General features: G+C 53.0%; 8 protein-coding genes across 8 annotated transcripts; 6 read left to right on the top strand and 2 right to left on the bottom strand.

The window, feature by feature from the left end:
* Positions 1–430: 430 nt before the first annotated feature.
* B0T23DRAFT_400504 (uncharacterized protein) lies at positions 431–622 on the top strand (the record flags this gene model as incomplete). The annotated part of the gene is made up of 1 exon (XM_062838489.1): positions 431–622. The coding sequence occupies one exon, from the start codon at positions 431–433 to the stop codon at positions 620–622; it is 192 nt and encodes a 63-aa protein (XP_062696395.1).
* Positions 623–2,924: 2,302 nt separating this feature from the next.
* B0T23DRAFT_466 (putative alpha-glucoside transport protein) lies at positions 2,925–5,585 on the top strand. Its single transcript, XM_062841304.1, has 6 exons — positions 2,925–3,453; positions 3,516–3,607; positions 3,809–3,982; positions 4,053–4,915; positions 4,971–5,061; positions 5,111–5,585. Exons 1-6 carry the CDS (start codon positions 3,171–3,173, stop codon positions 5,351–5,353), a joined length of 1,746 nt encoding a protein of 581 aa, XP_062696394.1. The 5' UTR covers positions 2,925–3,170; the 3' UTR covers positions 5,354–5,585.
* A 1,653-nt stretch (positions 5,586–7,238) lies between these two features.
* On the top strand, positions 7,239–8,289 carry B0T23DRAFT_391484 (uncharacterized protein; the record flags this gene model as incomplete). Its single annotated transcript, XM_062837945.1, has 2 exons — positions 7,239–7,305; positions 7,421–8,289. The coding sequence occupies 2 exons, from the start codon at positions 7,239–7,241 to the stop codon at positions 8,287–8,289; spliced, it is 936 nt and encodes a 311-aa protein (XP_062696393.1).
* Positions 8,290–9,114: 825 nt separating this feature from the next.
* Positions 9,115–9,614, bottom strand: B0T23DRAFT_391483 (uncharacterized protein; the record flags this gene model as incomplete). Its single annotated transcript, XM_062837944.1, has 2 exons — positions 9,115–9,272; positions 9,374–9,614. 2 exons carry the CDS (start codon positions 9,612–9,614, stop codon positions 9,115–9,117), a joined length of 399 nt encoding a protein of 132 aa, XP_062696392.1.
* Positions 9,615–10,436: 822 nt separating this feature from the next.
* On the top strand, positions 10,437–11,908 carry B0T23DRAFT_424331 (ribosomal L27 protein-domain-containing protein; the record flags this gene model as incomplete). Its single annotated transcript, XM_062839849.1, has 2 exons — positions 10,437–10,698; positions 10,809–11,908. The coding sequence occupies 2 exons, from the start codon at positions 10,437–10,439 to the stop codon at positions 11,906–11,908; spliced, it is 1,362 nt and encodes a 453-aa protein (XP_062696391.1).
* A 1,407-nt stretch (positions 11,909–13,315) lies between these two features.
* B0T23DRAFT_424330 (uncharacterized protein) lies at positions 13,316–14,944 on the top strand (the record flags this gene model as incomplete). Its single annotated transcript, XM_062839848.1, has 3 exons — positions 13,316–13,481; positions 13,544–13,695; positions 13,778–14,944. The coding sequence occupies 3 exons, from the start codon at positions 13,316–13,318 to the stop codon at positions 14,942–14,944; spliced, it is 1,485 nt and encodes a 494-aa protein (XP_062696390.1).
* A 504-nt stretch (positions 14,945–15,448) lies between these two features.
* On the bottom strand, positions 15,449–17,135 carry B0T23DRAFT_433611 (uncharacterized protein; the record flags this gene model as incomplete). The annotated part of the gene is made up of 2 exons (XM_062840454.1): positions 15,449–16,110; positions 16,184–17,135. The coding sequence occupies 2 exons, from the start codon at positions 17,133–17,135 to the stop codon at positions 15,776–15,778; spliced, it is 1,287 nt and encodes a 428-aa protein (XP_062696389.1). The 3' UTR covers positions 15,449–15,775.
* Positions 17,136–17,801: 666 nt separating this feature from the next.
* Positions 17,802–20,155, top strand: B0T23DRAFT_433605 (uncharacterized protein; the record flags this gene model as incomplete). Its single annotated transcript, XM_062840453.1, has 4 exons — positions 17,802–17,886; positions 17,968–18,104; positions 18,202–19,564; positions 19,626–20,155. 4 exons carry the CDS (start codon positions 17,802–17,804, stop codon positions 19,919–19,921), a joined length of 1,881 nt encoding a protein of 626 aa, XP_062696388.1. The 3' UTR covers positions 19,922–20,155.
* Between the last annotated feature and the right edge of the window lie 2,340 nt (positions 20,156–22,495).

Raw genomic sequence — 22,495 nt, 5'->3', positions numbered from 1 at the left:
GTGTTCTGACATCTACCGCATGTGGGCGTTACTCGGTCGCCTAAAAGGTGAGAGGAAATGATTTGATGTCAGTGGTGATGTCTCCCAATGCAGGGTGCCCAAAGGGGTACTCGGTCCATGCTCACATTTCAGGTGCTGCTGGCGACAGTTTTCACTGCCCAAAGCAATGTGTCAGTTATGAGATTTCTTGGACCTGGACCAAGCTGGTAATCGACTCACCAACCAAAAGTAGACAGGGGCTTGGGGGAGCTTGCTGAAGATGGCATCTAATCTGCGAGCAAGTTGTGATAAGATACATGGGCTGGGGGCGGAGACTGAAAGTGTATATCCAAATACGACCACTCAGATGGCTGCACAGTCAGATGGGGTCTTGGTGGCAGTGGCAGTTGGAGACTTGTTGGAGTGTAGTGGTAGGTAGAGGTAGCTGGCAATGTGGAGCAGCAAGCAGTTGGATCCGGGAGATTGGGTTGTCTGGGTCGATCCACGGCAGAGTCGGCAGTTGTTCAAGCAAGAACCGAAGACCGGACATGGAGGGGAGCAGCTGGGCTACGACTCGGACTTGGAGAGGGAGGGGAGGGGAATGGGGGGTGAAGCCAGGAGGCTGAAGAAGCGGGGACAATAGATTCGCGAGTGTCTGATCAGTTTGTGCGGAGAAAGATCGTGATAGAAGACGTGACGGCCGGGCATCGACAGGAAAGCGGCCATGGGGGTTTTAGTTACTAGTTAAGATGGCGGTTTAGGCGAACATTACGACGGGGGGGTACGGGCAAATGCAGCGTCCAACCCAACAAAGTCGCTAAGGTAGTAGATAGATGGAAGGTAGAAAGATACTGTACCGTACCATTACAGCTGGGACGAGACATTGATGAGTGTTCAGAGAGGGGGTGGACGAGTCGATGATCTGCGATGTCAATGACGAAAAGACGAAAGGGAGCCGGATCATAGAAAGCAGCTGCCGTGACAACAGACTGTGAGACTCTTGTGGTGGCCCACGTATTCTCGATACCAGGCCAAGTTCCAGACAGGTCCGGAAGGACAGAGGGCAAGAAAGAAGTGGAGAGGGATAGCCAGCCGCACAAGGCCACACGCCCATCCGACGCCGTGGCTGATGTCCGTCACCCGGCTGGAGACCAGACCGTGGGGAGAGTAAAGATCGATGAAACGGCACACATTCGGAACGCTTGTTCAATCTCCGAGGATCCTGGGGAAGGGATCCATAAGTACTAAGTCGGGCAAGTCAAGGCCATGCAGATCCGGGGAAAGAAGCTTAAAGAGACGACGAGGGATTGATTCATCTTGTCCGCGGATCCCCACTTTGTCTTGTGCTTGAAAACGACGAGTCGTGCTCGAGTCGTGGTCGCCAGCCACCAGCGTGGGATCGCGCAGAGGTTCGAGAAGGAAAAAGACTGGGGATCCTGACATGACACGAGGGAAGGGTATGTAGTGTAGTGGAACAGTAAAAACGTAATGGGGCCGAGATGTTTGCTTCAATCAGCGGAAATGGTTCAGAGTCTGTGTAAGTATCGTGAACTTGAAGATGGTGAGATGGATGATGGGATGGAAAAAGAAGGAAGGAGAAATCAAATTTGCTTGTAGAATCCGTCGTGAGGGGCACCTACCGTAGAGGTCCTGCACTACCTTGGCGCTGCACAAATTCAGAGTGCGTACCATGATGACAAGCAGCTGTTAGTACCGAGAGTGTCCTAGCTTGTGCTTCGCTATGGCAAATGCCGCTTGTCGAGCACAGAAAGTACAACCGAGCTTATCGCGCTGAACTTGCACAATGTGGTCGGTGCGGGGTTCAAGTTGTTCACTGAGTGTAATCGATGTACAACCTACGCTCGATCCGGCAGCCAATCAAACAAGGAATCTGAAGACTGCACAACTGGAGTTCATCACCAACTGAAATTCGAGAGAATAATTGAAAAAAAAAGAAAAGAAGGGACGACCACAGTGACCCCTGAGAAGTGGAAGATATACCTTGTGGTGAACAATGACTTTGTTCGCCATTCTAGAATATGAGAGCTTCTGTCTTTCGTTTTCCAGACAATCACGTATGTGAATCTTGTTACATGCTATTGAGATCTTGGAGGATGTTGGAAGCCCGCATCGGAAATGTTAACCGTTGCCCCTCACTCTTCCCCAACACCAAACCCTTTCCAGCATCTTGATCACGTCCATCCTGACAACCACGGACATGGCACATTACATACTGCTTACAGATATCAGATTGCATATTTTGACTTGTAGCTGTCGGGTCAGTACAATGCAATACATACGCTTGGCATCGTGGCCTGGACGGTGAACCCTTTGACCCCGAAACCTGAACAACATGAACCTCGGCCGCCGAGGATTTAATGCACAGCAAAGGGAATTCCACTTTGGAACTTGTGCCAACGCTGCGGCAGGCCCCAAAGAATGCCGAGCTGAGGCCTGGATGGATGCCCGAATGGCAGGGAACGGCAGCGAAAGCGACAGTTCGACACTAGAACATCCGCTAACCCCACCATCCTCTCCACACTCACCACGTCTTGGGACGAACGGCCTGCTGTCATTGGCCTTGTTCCTCTCGTAAGTTTCCCCTTCTGGATGCCGTGGTGGCCGGTGGCCGGGAGCCGCTTTCCTGCCGCTTACGCTGAAATCTGGAGAAAGGAAAGAACGGAACGGATCCAATCCATGGATGGATGTCAAATCCAAAAACAAATGGAGTCGCGTGCGCCCGCTCCGTCTGGGCGGGCTGTTCATAGGCAGCGGTAGTTCCCACCTCCTAAATTCTGCTGGCGTCTTGCGACGTCGTCCTTCCCTCCTGGAATTCCAGTCGTTCAACCGTCAATCCGTCATCTCCTCACTCAGCTGCATCACGGCTGAGGCTGTGTGGTTCGTCGTCACGCCGTCAGTCTCTTCACCATCGTCGGATCCCATTCATTTGGGCATTCTTCAAACCCTCTTCGGCTCAACCACGACAACAACCGGTGTCCACTTCGGCTGCTTAGCTGCATCAAAAAAGGTCACAGTGAACACTTGACCGTCGGTGTGGTACTCTTTTTTTTTTTTTGTTTTTGGAAAGGAACACCCAGGCGTAGCGACAACACTCCGTACCACCCGGCAGTTACGACTAGTCAAACAAAACAAAATAAAAAAAAAGGGGCAACGCAACAAAAGCAGCAAACATGGCTTCACCCGACCCCCGGACCACAGCCAACCCGCCATCCGACGACATTGTATTTAGCGATTCCAAAGGCCAACACGATGTCCTCCACAATTCAGACGAGGTCCGACGCACCGACACTACGGACAGGATCATCCAAGATGCCAAAACAGCAACCGACAAGGAGCAAAAGATGACGCTGTTGCAGGGCATCAAGCTGTACCCAAAGGCGATTGCGTGGAGCATGCTCATTTCGACGTGCATCGTCATGGAGGGTTACGATGTCTGTCTGATTAACAATTTTTGTGGGTGTTTACTTTCTTATTTTCATCTTCACATGACAGAGCCAGTGCTGACCAAATCAAAGACGCCTTCCCCCAGTTTGCTCGCAAGTATGGCGAGGAGATAGCGCCGGGCCACTGGGAGGTTCCTGCTCGCTGGCAGGCTGGTCTTAGTAATGTGAGTGTTGAGCTAAGTGCAATGATCTGATCTGATATGTCTGTGCCTGTGCCATGCGCCCGAGCCACTCCCAGTGCCGCTGCATTGGGTCCGGGTCCGGTTCCCCGTCAATCAGAAAGTCGTGGAGGAGGGCTTGCAGCTTGAGCCGTGCGAGATGGACCCTGAATGGCCTAGGACAATGCTGACCGGTTTCATATCCAGGGCGCCAACGTGGGAGAGCTGATCGGCCTTCTCATCAATGGATACGTATCAGAACGTTTTGGTTATCGGTACACCGTTATCGGTTGCTTGATGCTCATTTGCGCGTGGACCTCGCTGTTCTTCACGGCGCAGAATGTCCAGACCTTGTTGGCTGCTGAGATTCTTTGCGGTATCGTAAGTTTCACTCACCTCCCTCAAAGTAATGCACATGATTGGTTTACTAATGATACTAATGAACTTCCAGCCATGGGGCGTCTTCCAAACTCTCACCATCACCTACGCCTCCGAAGTCTGCCCCGTCGCTATGCGCGGCTACCTTACCACCTACGTCAACTTCTGCTGGGGCGTGGGCCAAGAAATCGCCATCGGAGTCATCATGTCCATGCTTAAGCGCGACGACGAATGGGCCTACCGAATCCCCTACGCCCTGCAATGGATGTGGCCCGTACCTCTGGCCTTGGGAATCTTCTTCGCACCCGAATCGCCTTGGTGGCTCGTCCGCAAGGGTCGTCTGGATGATGCCAAGAAGTCTCTCCTCCGTCTGACCAGCGTGAACCGCGAAACCGATTTCAATGCGGACGAGACCGTCGCCATGATGGTTCACACCACCGCCCTGGAGGAGAAGACGACACAGGGAGCGACCTTTTGGGATTGCTTCAAGGGCCACGATCTCAGGAGAACCGAGATTGTGTGTATGGTGTGGGCGATCCAGAATCTCAGTGGAAACTCGTTTTCGAATTACTCGACATATTTTCTCAAGCAGGCCGGCCTGGACGATGACGACGCCTATGCGTTTGCTCTCGGGCAGTACGCTATCAACATGGCGGGCGTGTTTGGCGCGTGGTTCTTGATGAGCCGCGGTATTGGACGGAGAGCTCTCTACCTGTATGGGTTGTGCGGTCTATTTTGCATGCTCTTTGTGCTGGGTTTCCTTGGTCTTGTTCCCGAGGCGCACAACAGGGAGGCTTCGATTGCGACTGGCAGTATCATGTTGGGCTGGGCTTTGGTGTACCAGTTGACAGTCGGAACGGTCTGCTACTCGCTTGTCAGTGAAATTTCGACGAGAAGACTGCAGATCAAGACCATTGCTCTTGGTCGTGTGCTTTAGTAAGTTCCTCAGACCCAGAAGCCCTCTGAGCTCATGCATACTAACAATGCACAGCATTATTGTCGGCATCGTCACTGCCGTCCTCACACCCTACATGCTCAACCCCGGCGCCTGGGACTGGTCCAACTTTACCGGTTTCTTCTGGGTAAGTCACCTTGCCCCTTTCCGCTAGTTGCAAAACTAACGCATCCCAGGCCGGCATCTGCTTCCTCTGCATCGTCTACGTCTACTTCCGCGTCCCCGAACCCACCGGCCGCACCTTTGCCGAGCTCGACCTCCTCTTTTCAAAGGGCATCAGCGCGCGCAAGTTCGCTGAGACCAAGGTGGATGTATTCGCTGATGAGGCTGCGTCCCTTGATAGCTCGGTGTTGCATAAGTACGAGAAGGGCTTGGATATGTCCCAGACTGATAGCAAGGCTAGTGGCAGTGGGGTATAAAGGGATGCCAACATGGGAGACCGTACAAGCGATGCGTATACGGTCTCGTAGTTGAATAGGGGCGTGGCTCCTTCGGACCGTGGTCAACCTGACCGATCTGTCGCTCACTCTAAGAGGTGGGACAGTCAAGGAGTCGGCGAGGTGCAAAGCGGCAGCATTTATGGGTTGCGGATCTAATGGGGGGGTTGACACGATTTCCGCACATACCCGCGACTGATGTTGTTACGTTCGAGATCCAAGAAGCCAATCGGCATTAAACAAGCAAGCGGCTACAGCAACGACCCCAATTTTGGATACTCTGGTCCAACTCGGGGGACTTATTAATCATGGAAAGAGGTTATGGGAATGCAGGCGACAATGTTTTGGAATTTATAGGAAGGGAACATGCAAGGATGGGATTATGACATGGGGAGAGGGGACTGACTATGAGGTCCCTTTCACGCCATTATGAGCATCACGACCCTCACGGAGGACTTGGGGTAACGGAAAACAGGATGGCGGATGCCGTGTACACTATGACATGCGCTCGGAAAGAGTAATATATAAGTTTAATTTTACGATGAAGCATTCCAAGTCTGCCCCGCCCGGAAATGCCCTCGCTGTGATGGAATGGAAGAGGGAAACAAAGGAACGAAAATAAGCCCGAGTGGAGGCGGGGGAAGAAACACTAGAACTACATAGTAGACGTTGAAGGCACGATGATGTAATGACCACATGGCCCTTTCTGCCTTTTTTTTATTTTTTTTCTTTTTTTCCCGCGGATATGGCGTCTTAACACCTTCTTTGACGCGATACTTTTGTCATGGCAATAGCTTGCAGAAGAAGGCACGTCATCTGGCATACGCCCAAAGTACCTAACTCTGCCAAGGGGTTAAAATTTGAAGATCCGGACCCGGACCCTGTTTCTGTTTCCAAACGCCAAACTTCCCCGGATTTATCCCTCTGTTTGTTTGCCGACAGTCACAGGCCATTTGTGGAATGCGACCCATCGTATCTGGCCCGGAAAAAAGGCTCATGATTGGGACACGACGGAGGACAATCCATCATCTCCATACACTATTCTGATACGATTCGAAAGAAAATCCAGGCGCAACCCCTCACTTGCGCGAATACCCAGCCTCTTCTCATTGCTCGTCTCAGGTCGGCAGATAAGATCAAGCGAGGGCAGCATTTACAGTGGACGACGGCTCTCAGACCTCCTACTAGCACCCACCGGTCCCCAACCACGGCAATCTTGAAGGCCTCCCAACACGACAAGCCAAGGACGGACTACACTACGTACTGACTCACTCGTAAAAAGGACGTTGAGACGATCGGCCATACGGCATAGCGATAGCTCTAGGTGACAACGGATCTGCCTGGGATCCGCCGGTCTCCTTTTTCCTGCCCAACAAGTGAACCCGACTGTTCATCCGACCTGTTAGTTTGTGTCGATATCTTGATCAGAACGTGATCGCGGCTGCTGCTTTTCTCTTGGCTTCCACATCCCACCAAACACGCCAAACAAGCCCACCAAGACTGTGATCGCCGCCCCACCCAAGGCGGCCTTCACCACCAAACAAAAGCCTCCCATCCATTCCAGGCTAATCCAGTGACCCCACTGTCTTCGATCATCTGGGGCAGAAAGTCACCCCCTGGTCACTCCACCACCCTCCCTCGTCGCTAGGTGGTTGTTGCTCTCGACACTTCTTTCCACCGACCGACAACTTCACCTGCTGCTTTCTCCATCCATCCAACAATCTCACCTCGCCAACAAAACGAAACGACACCGACTGCAGCTTGACTTTCGTTGCGCGCGCACCTTATATTCACCTTCTTTGGCCAACATTCTCCTCGATACGGCCCTTTTTGATTGCAACGTTCAACCCACAGCTTGTTTCCAAACATGTCAACCATCATGGCATCGTCACCTACACACACTCCGCCGCCCTCCACGGTCCCGCGGCCAAAGGGTATGTTGAGCCAGCTCCCACCCCAACCCAGCGATGCTGTCGCCCAGTTCCTTAGCTTTAGCCCGCACCTACACTGTCATCGATATTCGATTGCTAACGGATGCTTTACCTCCAGGTATTCTCAAGAACTCGTACCGTAATTCTCCGCCCGCGGGCCCAACTTCCCCCCTCGACACCCACCACCATGATGCGGCTCACCCTCCGCCACTTATCCACATGCCCTCTTCCGCCAAGGAGGCCAAAGAAATCACCATCATGAACACTCAGATCAATGCCGGACCCCGCCGCTCCTCGTCTGTCGCCGGATCGCGGCCTGGCCTCAGTGGTTCTCGCCGTTCGACAACGCCCAGCCACCACGGCGACGAAGACTCGACGGAGCAAGGCCAGCGCCTCAAGTGGGACGAGGCGAACCTCTACCTCACGGAGCAAGAGCGGTCCAGCACCATGAAGATTGACGAGCCCAAGACGCCCTATGCCAAGCACTACGACCCCGCCGAGGACCCATCGGACGACGACGAGGAAGTCCCAGAAGCCATCGACCCTAACAAGATCGACATGGATCGCGTGGATGGCCTGTCGCCTCTTCCTAGGCAGAACAAGCGCAGGCACGGCAACATTGACGACGAGATCCCTGGCCTCTCGCTCGGCGAGCCTGAGGAGGCGGTGCCTGAGGCCGGCTTCCCTTTTGGCAAGGGCGCTACTGCCCATTCCGAAGATGGCGGCTCCCCCAAGCGTCCTAGAGCTGTGCACGTTGATAGCAACGGCAGCGGCCATGATCCCGATGATGAACTGGTCGGCCTCAGCGCCGAAGAGAGAGAGAAGCATCGCAAGTTTGAGGAGATGCGCAAGAAGCACTACGAGATGAAGAGCGTGGCGTCGCTACTTGGTCACCCTGAGAATCTGGAAGATGAGGACGAAGAAGATGAGGATGAGGAGATCCCTGAGGTGCCGGCTCTCCCGACAAGGTCCAATGGATCGTCGTAGGAGGTGGACTCGGAGGGCAGGAACCGCCATCTCGTCTCGGGCATGGTAGTTACGTTGATGCGAGTCCTATCAGCAAGAAAGATGGACATGGAGGCTGGGAGGTTATGACGGCGTGCGTTGCTAAAAGTGCGATACTGGAGGAAGACCTCAACCTAGTTACAGGCGAAGGTGCGCCTGGCTAGCAGCAGGACGGGAATGGAGGTTTGCTTTTGTATTTTGGGACGGTTCATGTGTATGGCTAAGGTGATGACTGGACGGTCCCTATTTTTTTTCATCTTCTATGGCTCGCTTTTATTATCAAAGGGAAAGGGTTGGTGATGGTATACCCTATATCGGTCAGCGGTAACCGATGCGATTGGCGTCTGCATTTCGAGCTACGGAAGCGAAGCATCAATGTATTTCATTTTTTTTATTTCTCTTCTTACGAACTTTATTCGATTATGGTTGTACCGTGTGTTACAGGACCCCCCATTTTTTTCATCTGACACCAAAACACAAGAATTTGAATGCACACGCAGCCTCTTACCATTCTCTTCTTTTTGTTCTTTTCTCTTCGTTTTCTATCATCAACGGGTTTCGCTAGGGACGACATTATGGGCAGACAGGCACACTTCACCTTTCAAGGTACTCAAGTTTCATTACAGACGGAGTGGTAACGAATCGCAAGATATTGATCCATAAGTTCTTTGTACAGATTGTCATTGTGATATTGTAACGCCAAAAACCCCAAGCAATGTTTCCCACAACCTACAATACATCCATGTAATCCTCCTTTTTATCAACGGCTCCACTTCCCCTGTCTCCCCAAAAAAAAGGGGTAACAGCTCAGAGCATCCCCTTCCTAGCCAATTCTATCTTCCTCGCCGCCTCTCCGGCCTTGAAGCCTCCCTTGGAGACACAGATCCGTTGACCTTCGGCTAACTCGGCCTTGTCTTCGTGCAACGGCCACGGGCAAGGGCAGTGATGTGGGTAGTGAACGCATGCTGTCCCATCCGTTAGCCCTTGTCGCCATCTCTAAACCAGCCAACAGAGCAAGCAAGGCAAGGAAAGAAAGAAAAGAGAAAGGAGAAGAGAAAAGACATACCCAAAGTATCAGGACACAAATACTTGTCGCAATGCGCCCGCTGGTAATTCGCCTGGTAGATGGACGGGTCGCTGGGCACGTTGGGTTGCTGTTGGTGGCCGTGGCCTTGGTGCTGCTGCTGCTGCTGTGTTTGTTGATGACCGTGGCCGCCGAACATTTGGTCGAAGAAGGAGCCGAATTGAGCGGCTATGGGGGAGGCGAGGGTGAGGAGGGAGAGGAGAACGAGGTAGAGGGTGCGCATTTTTACGGTTCGGATTCGTTGGAAGGACTCGGTGTGGACTGGAGAGGAATCCAATTCGAAAAGAGCCGGTGGTGTTGTCGTGAATCTGCCTACGTGGGTTGCGATGGGACGACGGGACGTCGATGTTGGCAAGCTGTCAATTACACGGCTGGCTGGCTGGCTGGGCGATGGCGATGCCCCTGGGCTGGTGATGGAAACAGTGCTGTGGTCGCTGGAAGCTACGGGGTGCAAGGGCCTTGTTGGCCAATTTGTCCAAATCGTCAGCGACGGGATCCATGCGGGACGGGGGGACTCAGCTCTTATCGGTGTTATCGTGCTTGGTACCTAGGTAGCTAAGGTACCTCCAAGTACCCTATGTGGTTAAGGGCTAAGTGACTAAGCAGAAAGCTCACCCCGCGGTTGGCCAATGCGGCTGCCCTCCTCCACTCAGTCTTGGCTCTCTCCGGCTCGCGGCTCTGGTGCGACCTCAACTTTTGAGTGGGGCTTTTTTTTCGGTCGCTCCCTCGCCTGGACGACGATGGACGGCACGGCTCTGGACTGGACCCGCCCCGATTTTTGAACTTTGGTTTTCCTTCGACTCCCCGCGCGTCGTGCGGACATTGGCAACCCTTCCTCCGTCCGCTCCGCCCGCAGGTCCCCTCCCCCCCCTCCGACCTCCGTCCTCCGACCACACCCACACTCCGCCCCGGTGTCCCCCCCCTCCGTGTGTGGTGTCTTCGAACTTTTGTCCTGGGCCACGAACGACTGGACAACGGCGACGACGACGACTGCCTCGGGCCGACAACAACGAATTCATAAACACAAACACAAACAACAAACACAATGCATCTAGCACAGCTGCGGCAGCCTTTGACGAGGGCTGCTGCCAACAGCTGCCACTCCGTCTGCCGGTTACCCACCACCCACTCCTCCGTCTCCGCGGCCGCAATCCTCTCCGAGCAGTTCGCCCACCTCCGCATCGGCCCAACAAGTAGCAATGTCGCCGTCGAGGGTCGCCGTTATGCCAGTGTCAAGGCCCAGGGTGCCTACAGGCTCAAGCCCAAGAGGACCATCCCCAAGAAGCTCGGCGCAAAGAAGACGGGTGGTATGTTTCACCATGCACCATACACGGCTTGCGCGCATTGTGCAGCAGCAACCAACACTCCGAGTGCCCTGTCCCCGACGCTGACTGACCTTGTCTCTTTTTGCTCAAAGACCAGTACGTGATCCCCGGCAACATCATCTACAAGCAGCGCGGCACACTATGGCACCCCGGCGAGAACACCATCATGGGCCGCGACCACACCATCCACGCCGCCGTCGCCGGCTACGTCAAGTACTACCGTGACCCCCAGCTCCACCCGGACCGTCAGTACATCGGCGTCGTCTTCAACCGCAACGACAAGCTCCCTTACCCCAAGGACGCCCCGCGCAAGCGCAAGCTCGGCCTCGTCGCCGTGCCGCGCAAGGTTGAAGAGGTTGAGAAGCCCACCATGTCCGCCTCCGGCCTCCCCCTCTTTGTCACCCGCCACGAGGCCATCGAGATCCCCCCACCAGCAGTGACGACACCCGCTGCCGCCGGCAAGGCAGTCAAGGGCCAGGGCGCCCGCGTATCAGCCTCCGGCGCCGCCGCCGTCCCTGCCTCCAACAGCACCATCTCCGCCTCCGCCTCGTCGAACAGCAACAACGGCGGCTCCTCCGTCATTGCCGAACTCATCAAGGAAAAGCTCGCCGCCCGCGCCGAGTACAACGCCCGACAATCGGCCCTGCGCAAGCTGCAGCAGCAAAAGATGCTCGCGCGCCGCGGCACGCGCGTCCTGCGCCTGATGAACAACTACAGCTACCGCGAGACCAACTGGGAGATTGGTCGCTTGATTGGCGACCCCGGTTCCGTGCCTGGTACCGAGAAGGTGGGCAGCAGAAAGGCCAAGTTCCGCGCGCGCAGGAGGAGAAGAAACACTTTCTTGCTTGGCATCAAGGAGCGTAAGCTGGCCAAGGCGGATAGACGCGAGGAATACAGGAGACGTGTGCGCGAGAAGAGGGAGCAGAGGTTGGTGCAAAGGAAGGAGTTTTTGGCCAAGCAGAGGGAGGCCAAGAAGGCCAGGGAGGGTGGTGCCGCTGCTGAGAAGAGTGAGAAGAAGGAGGTGAAGGCTGAGAAGCCTGCTGCTGCTGCTGCTCCCAAGGTTGAGGCGAAGAAGGCTGAAAAGCCCAAGGCTCCTGAGGCCGCCAAGAAGGAGAGCAAGCCCAAGGTTGAGGAGAAGAAGGCTGCTGCTGCTGAGCCCAAGAAGGACTCCAAGACGGAGAAGAAGGACTAAGGGAAGGAGAGGGTGTTAGAATACGTAAGGTGATGTACCACCATGTGTTATTATTATACTAAGATCTTTGTCTTTTTCTGCCGACCTGGTTTCGCCGTGGAAGTTGTTTTCCCTTTCACTTTCCTTTCGCGCCGCATGAAAACAATGAGGGCGATGGTCTTGGCATCTTTCAAGTCGAGCTGTGGACTTGACGGGCATCTGGCTTGGGATGGTCTGATGTTGGTGGGATGGCACATCGAAAATGTTGTGTGGGTATGGTTACAAGTGATCAAGTGATGTTATACACAATGATGGAAGTGCGATGTCACGGTTTGACGCGGTTGGGTCAGCTCCATTGTTTTGCCGAGTCGATGCTTGAAGGGGAGATTTGCTCGAGAGCGTTCCGTTGAACGAGTTTGAAAAAGGCTTTCCCCACTCCAAGCAGGAGAGATATGTTACTTTCCGGATGTTCGTCAGCTAGGGCTAACAGATGGCAGATATTTCGGATATGGTCGATTGTGGATCTAGGCTGGATATCTCCTGATGAGGTTCTGCCTCCAACCTCCCAATCTGGGGCCTGATCGAAGCACAAGTTCCAGCCGCAAATCAATAACAATGCAGGATTCAAGCGTTTGGATGACCCAGTGGTCGTCGAGTCACCGCTGGTTACGCTGTTTGAGGTTGGTTTGTCGTGGTGGTGTTGGGATAGCAGCTGCCCTCTTAATCAGGAGTAACGAGTGCTTCGAGAGGCTATGGCGACACTCGGTCTTGATATGCTCATACGGCCACCTATCTTCTTTCTCTTGCTTCATTCTTGCCATTTATTTGCTTCTCTTCCATGTTCTACTGTGGTAATGCTATCAATATGCTGGAGCTCTGGTCTTCTACCGCCGGAACGGACTGATTCTCTTCTCCCGCTATCAGCTACGGAGGCTCTACTATGTCTTTGAAGGTCACTCCCGACGGCAACTGCAAGACCACGGTGTTCCCCCTCGACTTGACCACGACCCTCCCCCACTCCACCTCTGACTGACGTTCTCTCACCCTTCTCTCACCTTACAGCCATCATGACGAGCTTCAACTCCAAGGTGAGAACAAAGTGATCTCCCAATCCTGTTCGTCCAAGTCCCGATGGGTTTGCAAACCCTAATGCCAGCCGGCACTGACGTCTGCAGCCACAAATTGATTCCGGGTAGGGCGCATCCCAAGTCAAGAGTTTTGCATCCCGTCCCGGTGGAAAAAATTTACCCAACTCTTTTTACTTCCGACCTGATGGTGTTACCTTACTTTCCATCCTCCTTCTTCTGCCAACAACACAACAGCCTACAACCGTCACCTGCAAAGTACCAACGTTCACTTGCTACTCTATAATTGCATTGCCACCAATTTGCGTTCTTCCATTGCCATTGGTATACGTCAACCTCGATAATGCCCCCCCGTCGTCGCCGCGAGTCCTCGTCCTCGTCCGATTCTTCCTCTTCGGAAGACGATGGCCCGCCGCAGGAGCCGTGGTTGATCAACCAGCAAAAGCGCGGCGGTTATGCGGTTATAAAGTCAGGCAGTCGTCGTTATGATGAGTGGTGCGGTTTGGACAGTAGGTTAATCCCGTTTCCTTCATGCCGTTGTGTTGTCTTTATCACTAACGCCAAATCACAGAACACGGCGACACTGTCACATACCCAGGTAACGGAGCTTTTTTTCCCGAGGGCTACCAGCCCAATTGGAACCAGGCCAAGCCGTTTCGATGCCCGATCACGAATTGTGAGCTAGCATTCGAATTCCCCTATAAAGTGGGCAACCACTTTAGAGTATGTGCCGTGATTCTCCTAACACCCGTCGTTTGTGGTTCACCCACCCAGCTCAAAGCTATGAGCTAATACATTATCGCAGCAAAAACACCGGAAGGCCCTTCTGTTCGACACCAGGAATGGGAGGTTCAACGTAATTGGAAAGAAGAGAGTGCCAACGGATAAGGAAAACCGCAACGGACGGCGCAAGTGGGCGCCAGTTGTCGTGAGGCGTGCTCCCAACCCTGGATGGCAAGCGGTTGCTCAAGCTCAGCAAGCCCAGGCTCAACAAGCCGCGCCCGCTCCTGTGGTCCAGCCTGCCGTCGCTGCTCCCGCTCCCGCTCCCTTGCCTGCTGCTCAACCTGCGCCCCAGCCGAATGCCGCACCTCAGCCTCCCGCAGCCGTACCTGCTGCTGCACCTGTTGCTCTTCCGGTGCCCGCTCAATTCGCCAATATTTCCCCGCGCCGTCGCCGCCCACCTCTCGCCGCCCGCCGCGCAGCCCGTCAAGCTTCCGCCCCCGCCGTCGTTCAGGTGCAATTTCCCCAGCTTCCTCTCCCAGCCGCTCCAGTCCGCGACGCCGTTTCGTCGCCCCTCCGCCGCCTTCCACCTCTTCCACCTCTCCCCGAGATTCCTCCCGCCGCCGTCGCCCCCGAAAACAACCGCGTCCTACTATCCCAACGGTCCGCGACTCTCTACGCCTCTCCAATCTGGACCTACCTACTCGCCCTCCTCCCCCGCCCGACCCCGGACTTCCCAGTCCCCAAGGACGCCGCCCTGCACACCTTCCTCACCTTTCCACGTCGTCGCGCCTTACCCACCGTCTGGCGCGACCGTCTGAAACAACACCCTTTCGAACGCCACCTCACCATGAAAGAACTGATCACCATAGCATGGTACCTAGGCGCACCTAAAAAACGAACTCCCACACCGTGCGGCACAGAGGGATGTCCCGTTCATGTCTTGGTCAATACTTTCCGTGAGTTGGGAAGGGATGAGAATGGAAGAAGGAAGTGGAGCGAGAAGAGCAGGTTCGAGGAGATTATGTGTGAGTTTAATACCCCGCATCCTGACCCTGATAGAAGAAGGGGGGTGAGAAAGGAGATGGGATTCCCTAGGTGTGTGGCGTTTGGGGAGGGAGATCTGGAGAGGATGGAGGAGACAGCTGGGGAAGGTCAGGATTGGAAGGCGGTTAGGGAGCGGTTGGGTGGGTATACGTGTGTTAATGCGTATTGGTGCAGGGGGGAGGAAGTGCCGTGGCCTGAGGAGTGAGGAGTCGGATGATTGGGGAAGTGGCGAGGATGTTATTGTTGAGTGGTGTATGGGGTGTGGTGTTGAGTAGTGTATGGTGCCTGGTGTTGAGAAGTGTAAGGTGCGATATGACGCGTAAGGGGCGATTGTTGCTCAAGAGAAGGACAATGATGGAAAGTGGAAGAAGGACTAGAGTCGAGAAGAAGAGTTTGGTGGTCAGAAAGAGAAGGACACCGACAGCCTGAAGGTGTTATTGGTAAGATGATGGAAGAGGGAGTCTGGGTGTTTTCGTTTCTGTGTCATTTGCCATATACCCCTGGCTTCATGTTACTGCTTTTCAAGGAGTTTAGGATCGAGGCAAACCGGTGTAGTTGTCACCGAGTTGAGGTAGTCCTCGCCTGTTGCCTCTGCTCATGGTTTTTACGAAGAATAATCTTCAATTTCCGTCTTTGATTTTTTCCTGGAAGACCGTCGTGGTGTAGTTACCATCAGGTTGGCGACATTCTTGATGGCAATAGGCAACCAGCAAGCCGTTGCTTTTCAAGTTTTGAATTCTCATCATGGTCATCTATCCTCACAACTTCTATACAGGACTCATTCCACAACCGTGGCCTGCGTGAACGATGACCCTGTCTCGTCATGATCGCAAGACGTATTTTATTCCTATTTACCTCCGCCCAGCAAAGCCAACACAAGAACGGGTAGTTCCCATTCAGCCAAGCAATCAAAGTAAGGGGTATCGCAACCACAAAGCGCCAGTACTCCATGTTTGCCCAGAAACCATCCAGCCATTTCCTTCTCACAAATGCTTCCCACGCAAGTCGTCTCTTTCTTCCCAATTAGTCGCCAAGTTCACTCGTCGTTCTGCCTAACCGGTGCTCCAATGTTGTACAAAATGGCCTTCGTTCCGATACGCGGGTTTCGAACTCTGCACTCCTTCCCGACACCCACACTCCACTGGCCTCCACGCGAGAGGGTGAAGACGGGAGTATCTTGCAGGATGACCTCCACGGTGCCCTCAAAGACTATGCATAAGAGATTGTGGGAGTCGCTTGGGAGCGGAACGGTGGCGCCTTTGTTTTCCAAGTCGAGGATCTGCAGAGTTGCGCCGCTGTCGGCGCCGATGGGAAGAACTTGGCCCTCGCGCTGGTGAAGCCAACCGGCTGAGTGGGCGTAGCTGGTTGAGACTTGAGAGGTTGTCAGTAATCTTGTGTCAAGGAAGACGTGATAAACTTGTGGGAAATGGGATGTGTGGCTTACCGTTGAGGGGTCCGGAGAGGTACATTGCCTCGTTTCGCTGCTCCCAGAGGCTGGCGAGATACACATTTCCCTCCTGCGCTTGTGCTTCGTGGTGAAGTTGATGGCTTGGGGTCTCTGGATTGAGGCTTGCCGGGAGTGCCGTTGCTGCTTGTGCCGAGGGCGCGGGAGTAGGTGTCGGATTAACAGTCGAAGTGGGAGCCGGAGTATGCACCGGAGTTGAAACCGGAGTGGGAACGGGGTCGGGGGCAGGAGCGGGAGTGGGCGGCAACCAAACCTCGGGCATTGAAGGGTCATCAGAGTCACGGTATACCGTATTGCAACACTTCCTTTTACCTGAAGTGCTGTTGGAATCTTCAAGCTCCGGGCAGAAGACGCACTTGGGGAATGCGCAAGCTTTGTGGATTGCTTCCTTATCATCCAGGAATGTTGCCATGGCGGGCCCGGTGATTCGCCACTTTCCTGCACAATCGGGCCCATTGAGGCCGCAAAGAAAACCGCCGGGGTCGTCACCAACGAGGTAGGCAATGAGCAACTGCAAGACTTCGCTGCTTGGTTTTTCAGAAGCCAATCGAGTTGCCCATACCGCCGGCAACTCACGCTTGCGCGGAAGTGCCACGATGTTGCGCATGTACCTTGTTTTTGTCAAGCTGCCATAGGGCTCGTCAAGGGTATCGGAGCTCACGCTCACGAGGTACTGCCATACCTCACTGGTCTTGAACTTGTTCCGGCGCTCGGTTCTCTTCTTCTTACTCTTTCCATCGTTGGATCGGTCAGAGTCCGAGGGGCTTTCGCTTCTTGCCTTCCGTTTGGCGCTCTTGGGCGTCGGTTCGACTTGTGCAAGTACACGAGGCGACTCCTCTGTTCCGGGCTCTTTCTTGATGGTCGGTGTCTTTGGCGCAGAGTGGCTGGTCTGCGATCCCGAGTTTAACAACCACGACGGTGCCGACGGCATCTTGTTGCGGTCAGGTTGTGGTAGAGCTGTATTGCCAATAGGTTGAGGACAGAGAAGTTTTGTGATCAAGAATATGATGGCCGAATGAACGTTAGTGGGGGAAAAAGGCAGAAGCTCACGAAGAGGAGTCGATGACGAAGGGTGCGCGACCTTCACTCATCATGAAGCTGTTGGCCTGCCGACCAAACCACCTTTCATTTCTTGCCTGCCCGGGCCGAACACCACGGAGTACTGACTCTGGATGCGGAACCCCTCGGACGGGATGGCTCGCCAAAATCTTGCTGTCAAAGAAAGAACGGGGGCCACTGCCTGCCTTCAATACCAATACCGTATGACGCTCTGTTTCTCAGGGCCAGCCGAGAATCACCGAAGGAAAGAACTGAACATCGTACACCTCCGAACTTCTGCGGTATTCGCTCTTTGGTATCTTTCAGCTTTTCCGTACCACACTTTCGCCATTCACTGCACTCTTTCCATATTCCCTTTTTTCCCTTTACCACCCCGCCTCCTTTTCGCTTTAGAATTTGGCGACCACGAGCTTGCCACGCTGCAGAAAATCCGACTTCCTTTGCTCAACGCTACCTACAACCAAGATCGTGCTCATTTCTTGCTCCCGTTGTTTGTGCGACTTGGTCAACACCCACCTTCGAGACAGGATCCTGAACAATGGCCGGCGCGGTTTCGAGGCCGGTCGAACTTGTTTTCATTGGGGACCATACACGAAGATATGTCATTTGGGAGGGCGAGATTGGTATGGCCTCCCCAGGAGCCCCATCCCTCGAATGAGATCACGGATAACCTAACACCTCGCTTGAAGATGGCCATCACATAGTTACCCACGGATTTGGTGCCCTCTTTCCGGAGAGATATCTGCCAAGTCGCTCAGCGGAGACCAGCATATGGCACTGCCCAGTTCGAACTTGTGGACAAGCATATGCCACGCCACCGGACCTGGGCGATCATTTTGTGGTAAGAATCGTACAATGGACTGATTGTCTTCAAGACCATCTTGATGCCTGGCATACCTGTAATAAAAATGCAGCTAACAAGTGCTTCTCCTCCCCAGAGATTTCATGCCGGAGCGATCCTACACGACCACCTCGACGGTACATTTTCTGTTCTCCCCCAAGACCCTGCGACAGCCTATGATGCAAATTGCCAGCCGTACGTTGCGTCTCAAGGACACATGCTGCCGAACCTGAGCTTGCGTCAACCATCTCGCGCCGTACCTCTCTTCTTGGGACAAGACTCCCCTGACACTTCTGCCGTGGCGGCTAATCGACATGACAAGTCAAAGCCTCAAACTGGCAACAAACCGACTTCGAGCAGCAGCGAGGTAAACAGTGACGACGAGAGTGACGGCAATGAGAGCGACGGCAGCGATGCCGGCCAGAGTGATACCGACGACAGTGACGGAAGTAGCGATAGTGAGAGCGATGGAAGTGATACCGACGAGGCGCAAGATGCGGTTAGACACGAGAAAGCTAGCGAGACCAAGCTTCAGAGTAATGTCAACTCGGAAACGAGTAGCGACGATTCGGACACGAACGACGACGAGAGCAGCGGAAGTAAGACCGACCAGCAGGATCAAGATAGGCCTGCGCGCGCCAATATCAAGGTTGCCACTAATCATCTCAGCAAAGTTGGCATTGGAAAGGAGGACACAGACAGATCACCACCAGCAACGTCACTCACCAGAGTTGCTGAGGATGTCAAACAGCGAACAAACCCACCCGACTGCAAGTATGCCAATTCCGAGGTCTGGAAGTACATTACTTCCTTCACATCCGAGTTTTCGCCGGTCCCCGCCGATCCATGTCTCCTTGAACTTCTCATTTTGCCCCGCCAACGCGACTTACCATACTGCTGGAAAAGGTGGCTCAACTTCAGGAAGCCCTCCCTGAAAACATTGACGGCAGTCGCTTTATATCTCGGTGGTGTGCAAAGGAACACGCCTTGCGGTGACATCATGCGCTGCGCTAAGTATCAGGGTCTTTATGATGAACTACACCATAATGGCGACAAAAATGCCCCGCGTTTCCATCCTCATTTTGCCTTTGACACGTGCATACAACTCCCAGATTATCTGCGAAAGGTCTCCCCAGCTCTTGAGAAAAGGTTCCGCGGCTACTATTGTTGTAATGCCTACTTTCGTCACACGAGAGCACTGCCTATGCCTGGTGCATTTGTCGACCCATCGACGCAGCTACGGAATGCAACTTCGAAGAAGAGAAAGGCAGACAACGACGAGGTGGCACCAGCGCCTAAGAAAGCAAAGACATCACAAGCACCTGTTGTCCAAAAGGCAAAAAAGATGAAGAATTGGGACGTACAAGACAACCGTATGTCCAGGTCTGGTACGCAGCCTGCAAAGTGGGAAACGAAGTGGGGGAAACTTCCGCACAATGGGCGGCCCCTACACTCAGGGCGTAAGTTCTTCATAACTCTGTGATAAATGCTGAAGGCTGCTAATTCTCTTTCACCCGCTAGCTCCGCTTGCTTATTCTTCATCAATGCTCTCGACCAGGCATGTTGTTGATGATTATCACACAACCTTTCAGATTATTACATTGTTTCGAACCCAAAAGCCACACATTCAAGCAAATGACAAATCCCTCCTCTTTGTGGTTAAGCAGGGAGCTGTGAGCGTTTGGGTCACCGAAAACCAGCCCTTTACAATTTCGGTAGACGGCTGCTGGAGCATCAAGCCAGGACAAAGCTGCTCAGTTAAAGGAATGCATCCCGACACAGATACGGTCATCTACATTTACGGTAGACCCTGCTAAGGCAAAGATACCTCTACATGTAGTGTTTCAGGGACTGATAAAGCCAAGTAGCCTGTCTGATTACTTTATTCTAGAGTTGTTGTTCAACCGATGGACGACTTAGAAGGTTCCGCGCTGGAGAGGCACTCGTTGATAGAATGTTGTTCTTACCTGGTTAGTTCTGGGAAGATATGAAAAGCCACGGCTTGGCATACAAGTTGTTTAGGTGTTGAGATTCAGTAGCCTCGAATGAAGTGTCAAAAATTTCTGTTCGTGACACCTTCAATCATTTCATTTTAATGTCGAGATGTGGTTGACGATTTCACTGCTCACGTAATCGCGCGTACCTATTGCGTTCGAAACGACACTGTTAGAAATCTTGGTCTTATCAAATGTCTTATACTCAATCGTATCCTCCGCCTCGTCGGTATCATTTCTTTGACTTTCGTCGCTGCTACTCCCGTCACATGCGTTGTTATTGCCTCTGTCGTGGCCACTTTTGTTCGTAGAAGTAGTGTTGTTAAAAGTGTTTCTTCTGATAGCTGGTTGAGCGAGCACAAAACCTTCATCTACTATACCTCCCTCTTCTTTTCTTCCCGCCTCATTCCCTTCGCCAATGTCCTCTCCCTCCCCACCTCTCCCAAGAGCAGTCTCATCACCCACTCCCGGCTCGTCTTCTTTCTATAATCTCGCAGTGGATGCAAGTGCTGGAACAAATAGGAGGCATGCGAGTGTTGATGTTAAGGAGTTGGTTGTAGGATATTTGAGAAGAGCTTCAAGATTGAGGATGAGGAAATGGATTGGGTGTCTCCTTGTACAAGGAAGCAAGAGTCACCGCACCTGGAAAATCCAGCCTAGATTCTGATCAACAAAGAGGACGCATTCACAAATCATTATTCCAATCCTTTCCACTCACTCAGCTCGCCGATAATTGACTGGCGTGTCTGATTGACCCCTTGGTTGCTTTCTGATCTATTGACGGCCATTAGTCTTCTTACATTTCGGGCTGGGGCAGACATTCCGACAGTAGTCTCCTTTTTCTCACGATCTCATTGAGAACTCTACTAAGAATGGAGGCATGAAACATTTTTGGTGGATAAACTGGGGGAAGCTCGGCGGAATTTCTTTCCAAGTAATCTTTCGGCGCGGGAGAGCTATCTTGTACTCTCCATGAAACAATATAACAGGAGCGATCACTGAAAGGGCGTTGCAAGAAAAGTTTACCTTTTAAGCCTGGCTACAAATAACTCCGAGTTGCTTTCTCCCTCGAAAATCACGTTTTATCAGCTTGGTCAACGAATGTAATGCTTTTAGCTTTCTTCAACACTCTATCGCGGTCATATCTCTCCACCCGGTTATCTCCCTTTCCCTCCTTAAGCTTCCCCTGAGGCCTCCATATCAGGGAGGAGTTGCCATCGGAACCTTTTTTTTGGGCAGTACCTCACCGACATGCCTTTGTTGAAGAGAGGTTATCCATTAGAGAATGTACCGTCAAGGTGATCGTGTCAAATTTTCCCGTCATGAAACTTCTGTAAAGAAAAAAGTACAACATTGTAAGTCCAATGCACGGTGGTTCCAACTGCCAAAAGAGCGTGTTGCAGGACTGCTCTTACCTTGAGATGATCGCGCAGGTCCGATCGCTTCGCGAATGCTTGTCCACAAGTTCGAACAGGACAGTGCCAAATCTTGGGCTTTGGAAAGAGCCACGGCGGATTGTAACCCTTTGGGAAGATCACAGATTGGCGCTCTTCATCTTTAAGCGCGAAGTCAACAAGGGCCAAATAACGCTCGTAAGGAGTCTTTTGTCACGGACTAGAGGCGTGCAATGCTTCTAGGCCAAACCACCAAAAGATGGAAGATTGTTCTGTTCGCTAGACAGAACATCTAATGCACGCTTATATAACAATGTCACAGTTGAGCACTACTGCCTGTGACATCTTTGGTGGGTAGACTCACCAGATTTGCCTTCCCACTCTTCGTTTCTTCTTTTTCCATCTAAGATGGTGAAGTTTTCCACAGGCTTCGATGGGTGTCCTGCTACTGTTTAGAGTCTTGTTCCAACGGCGGGTAACGTAAACGCAGACGTCGGCGGCGAAGCAGAAAGCAGAGGCAAGAAAAGGAAAGAATAGGGTTGAAAGTTGGCGTGAGCGAGCGTGTTGGTATAGTACGCTAGAGGTATCTTTTAGTCTTTCTTTTTGACTTCCTTCAGGTTCACTGGGGTCCCGAACATAATTGATGAGTGATTTGGGTAAAGTCAACGCTTCTCCTTGCCCTCTTTGGTTTCGTCTTCGACGTCAATGAAAACAAGCGAGGTGACGTCCTCAATATGGTGTTGTCCCCAGGGTTGCTCCTGCGGTTATTGAAACATTCGCCCTTGGCAATGTGTCCCTTTAACTGTCGTCAATTGCAATCATCTTGATCGAGCTTGCGCGCTTGGCATAAGGGGCGCAGGACCAAACGCGGAAGGCAGCCTCATGGGCCTGGCAATTATGACCCACCTTTTCACCTCTGACCAGACCGACTCTTCCCTTCTGAACGCACCCAAATTTTCCATCCACGCTCCCAGTGGGGACACTCGCAAATAGTTTTCTACAA

Source organism: Neurospora hispaniola (genome assembly GCF_033458365.1).
Source record: "Neurospora hispaniola strain FGSC 10403 chromosome Unknown B0T23scaffold_1, whole genome shotgun sequence".
Classification (NCBI taxonomy): domain Eukaryota; kingdom Fungi; phylum Ascomycota; class Sordariomycetes; order Sordariales; family Sordariaceae; genus Neurospora; species Neurospora hispaniola.
This window is presented reverse-complemented; position numbering and strand designations above follow the sequence as displayed.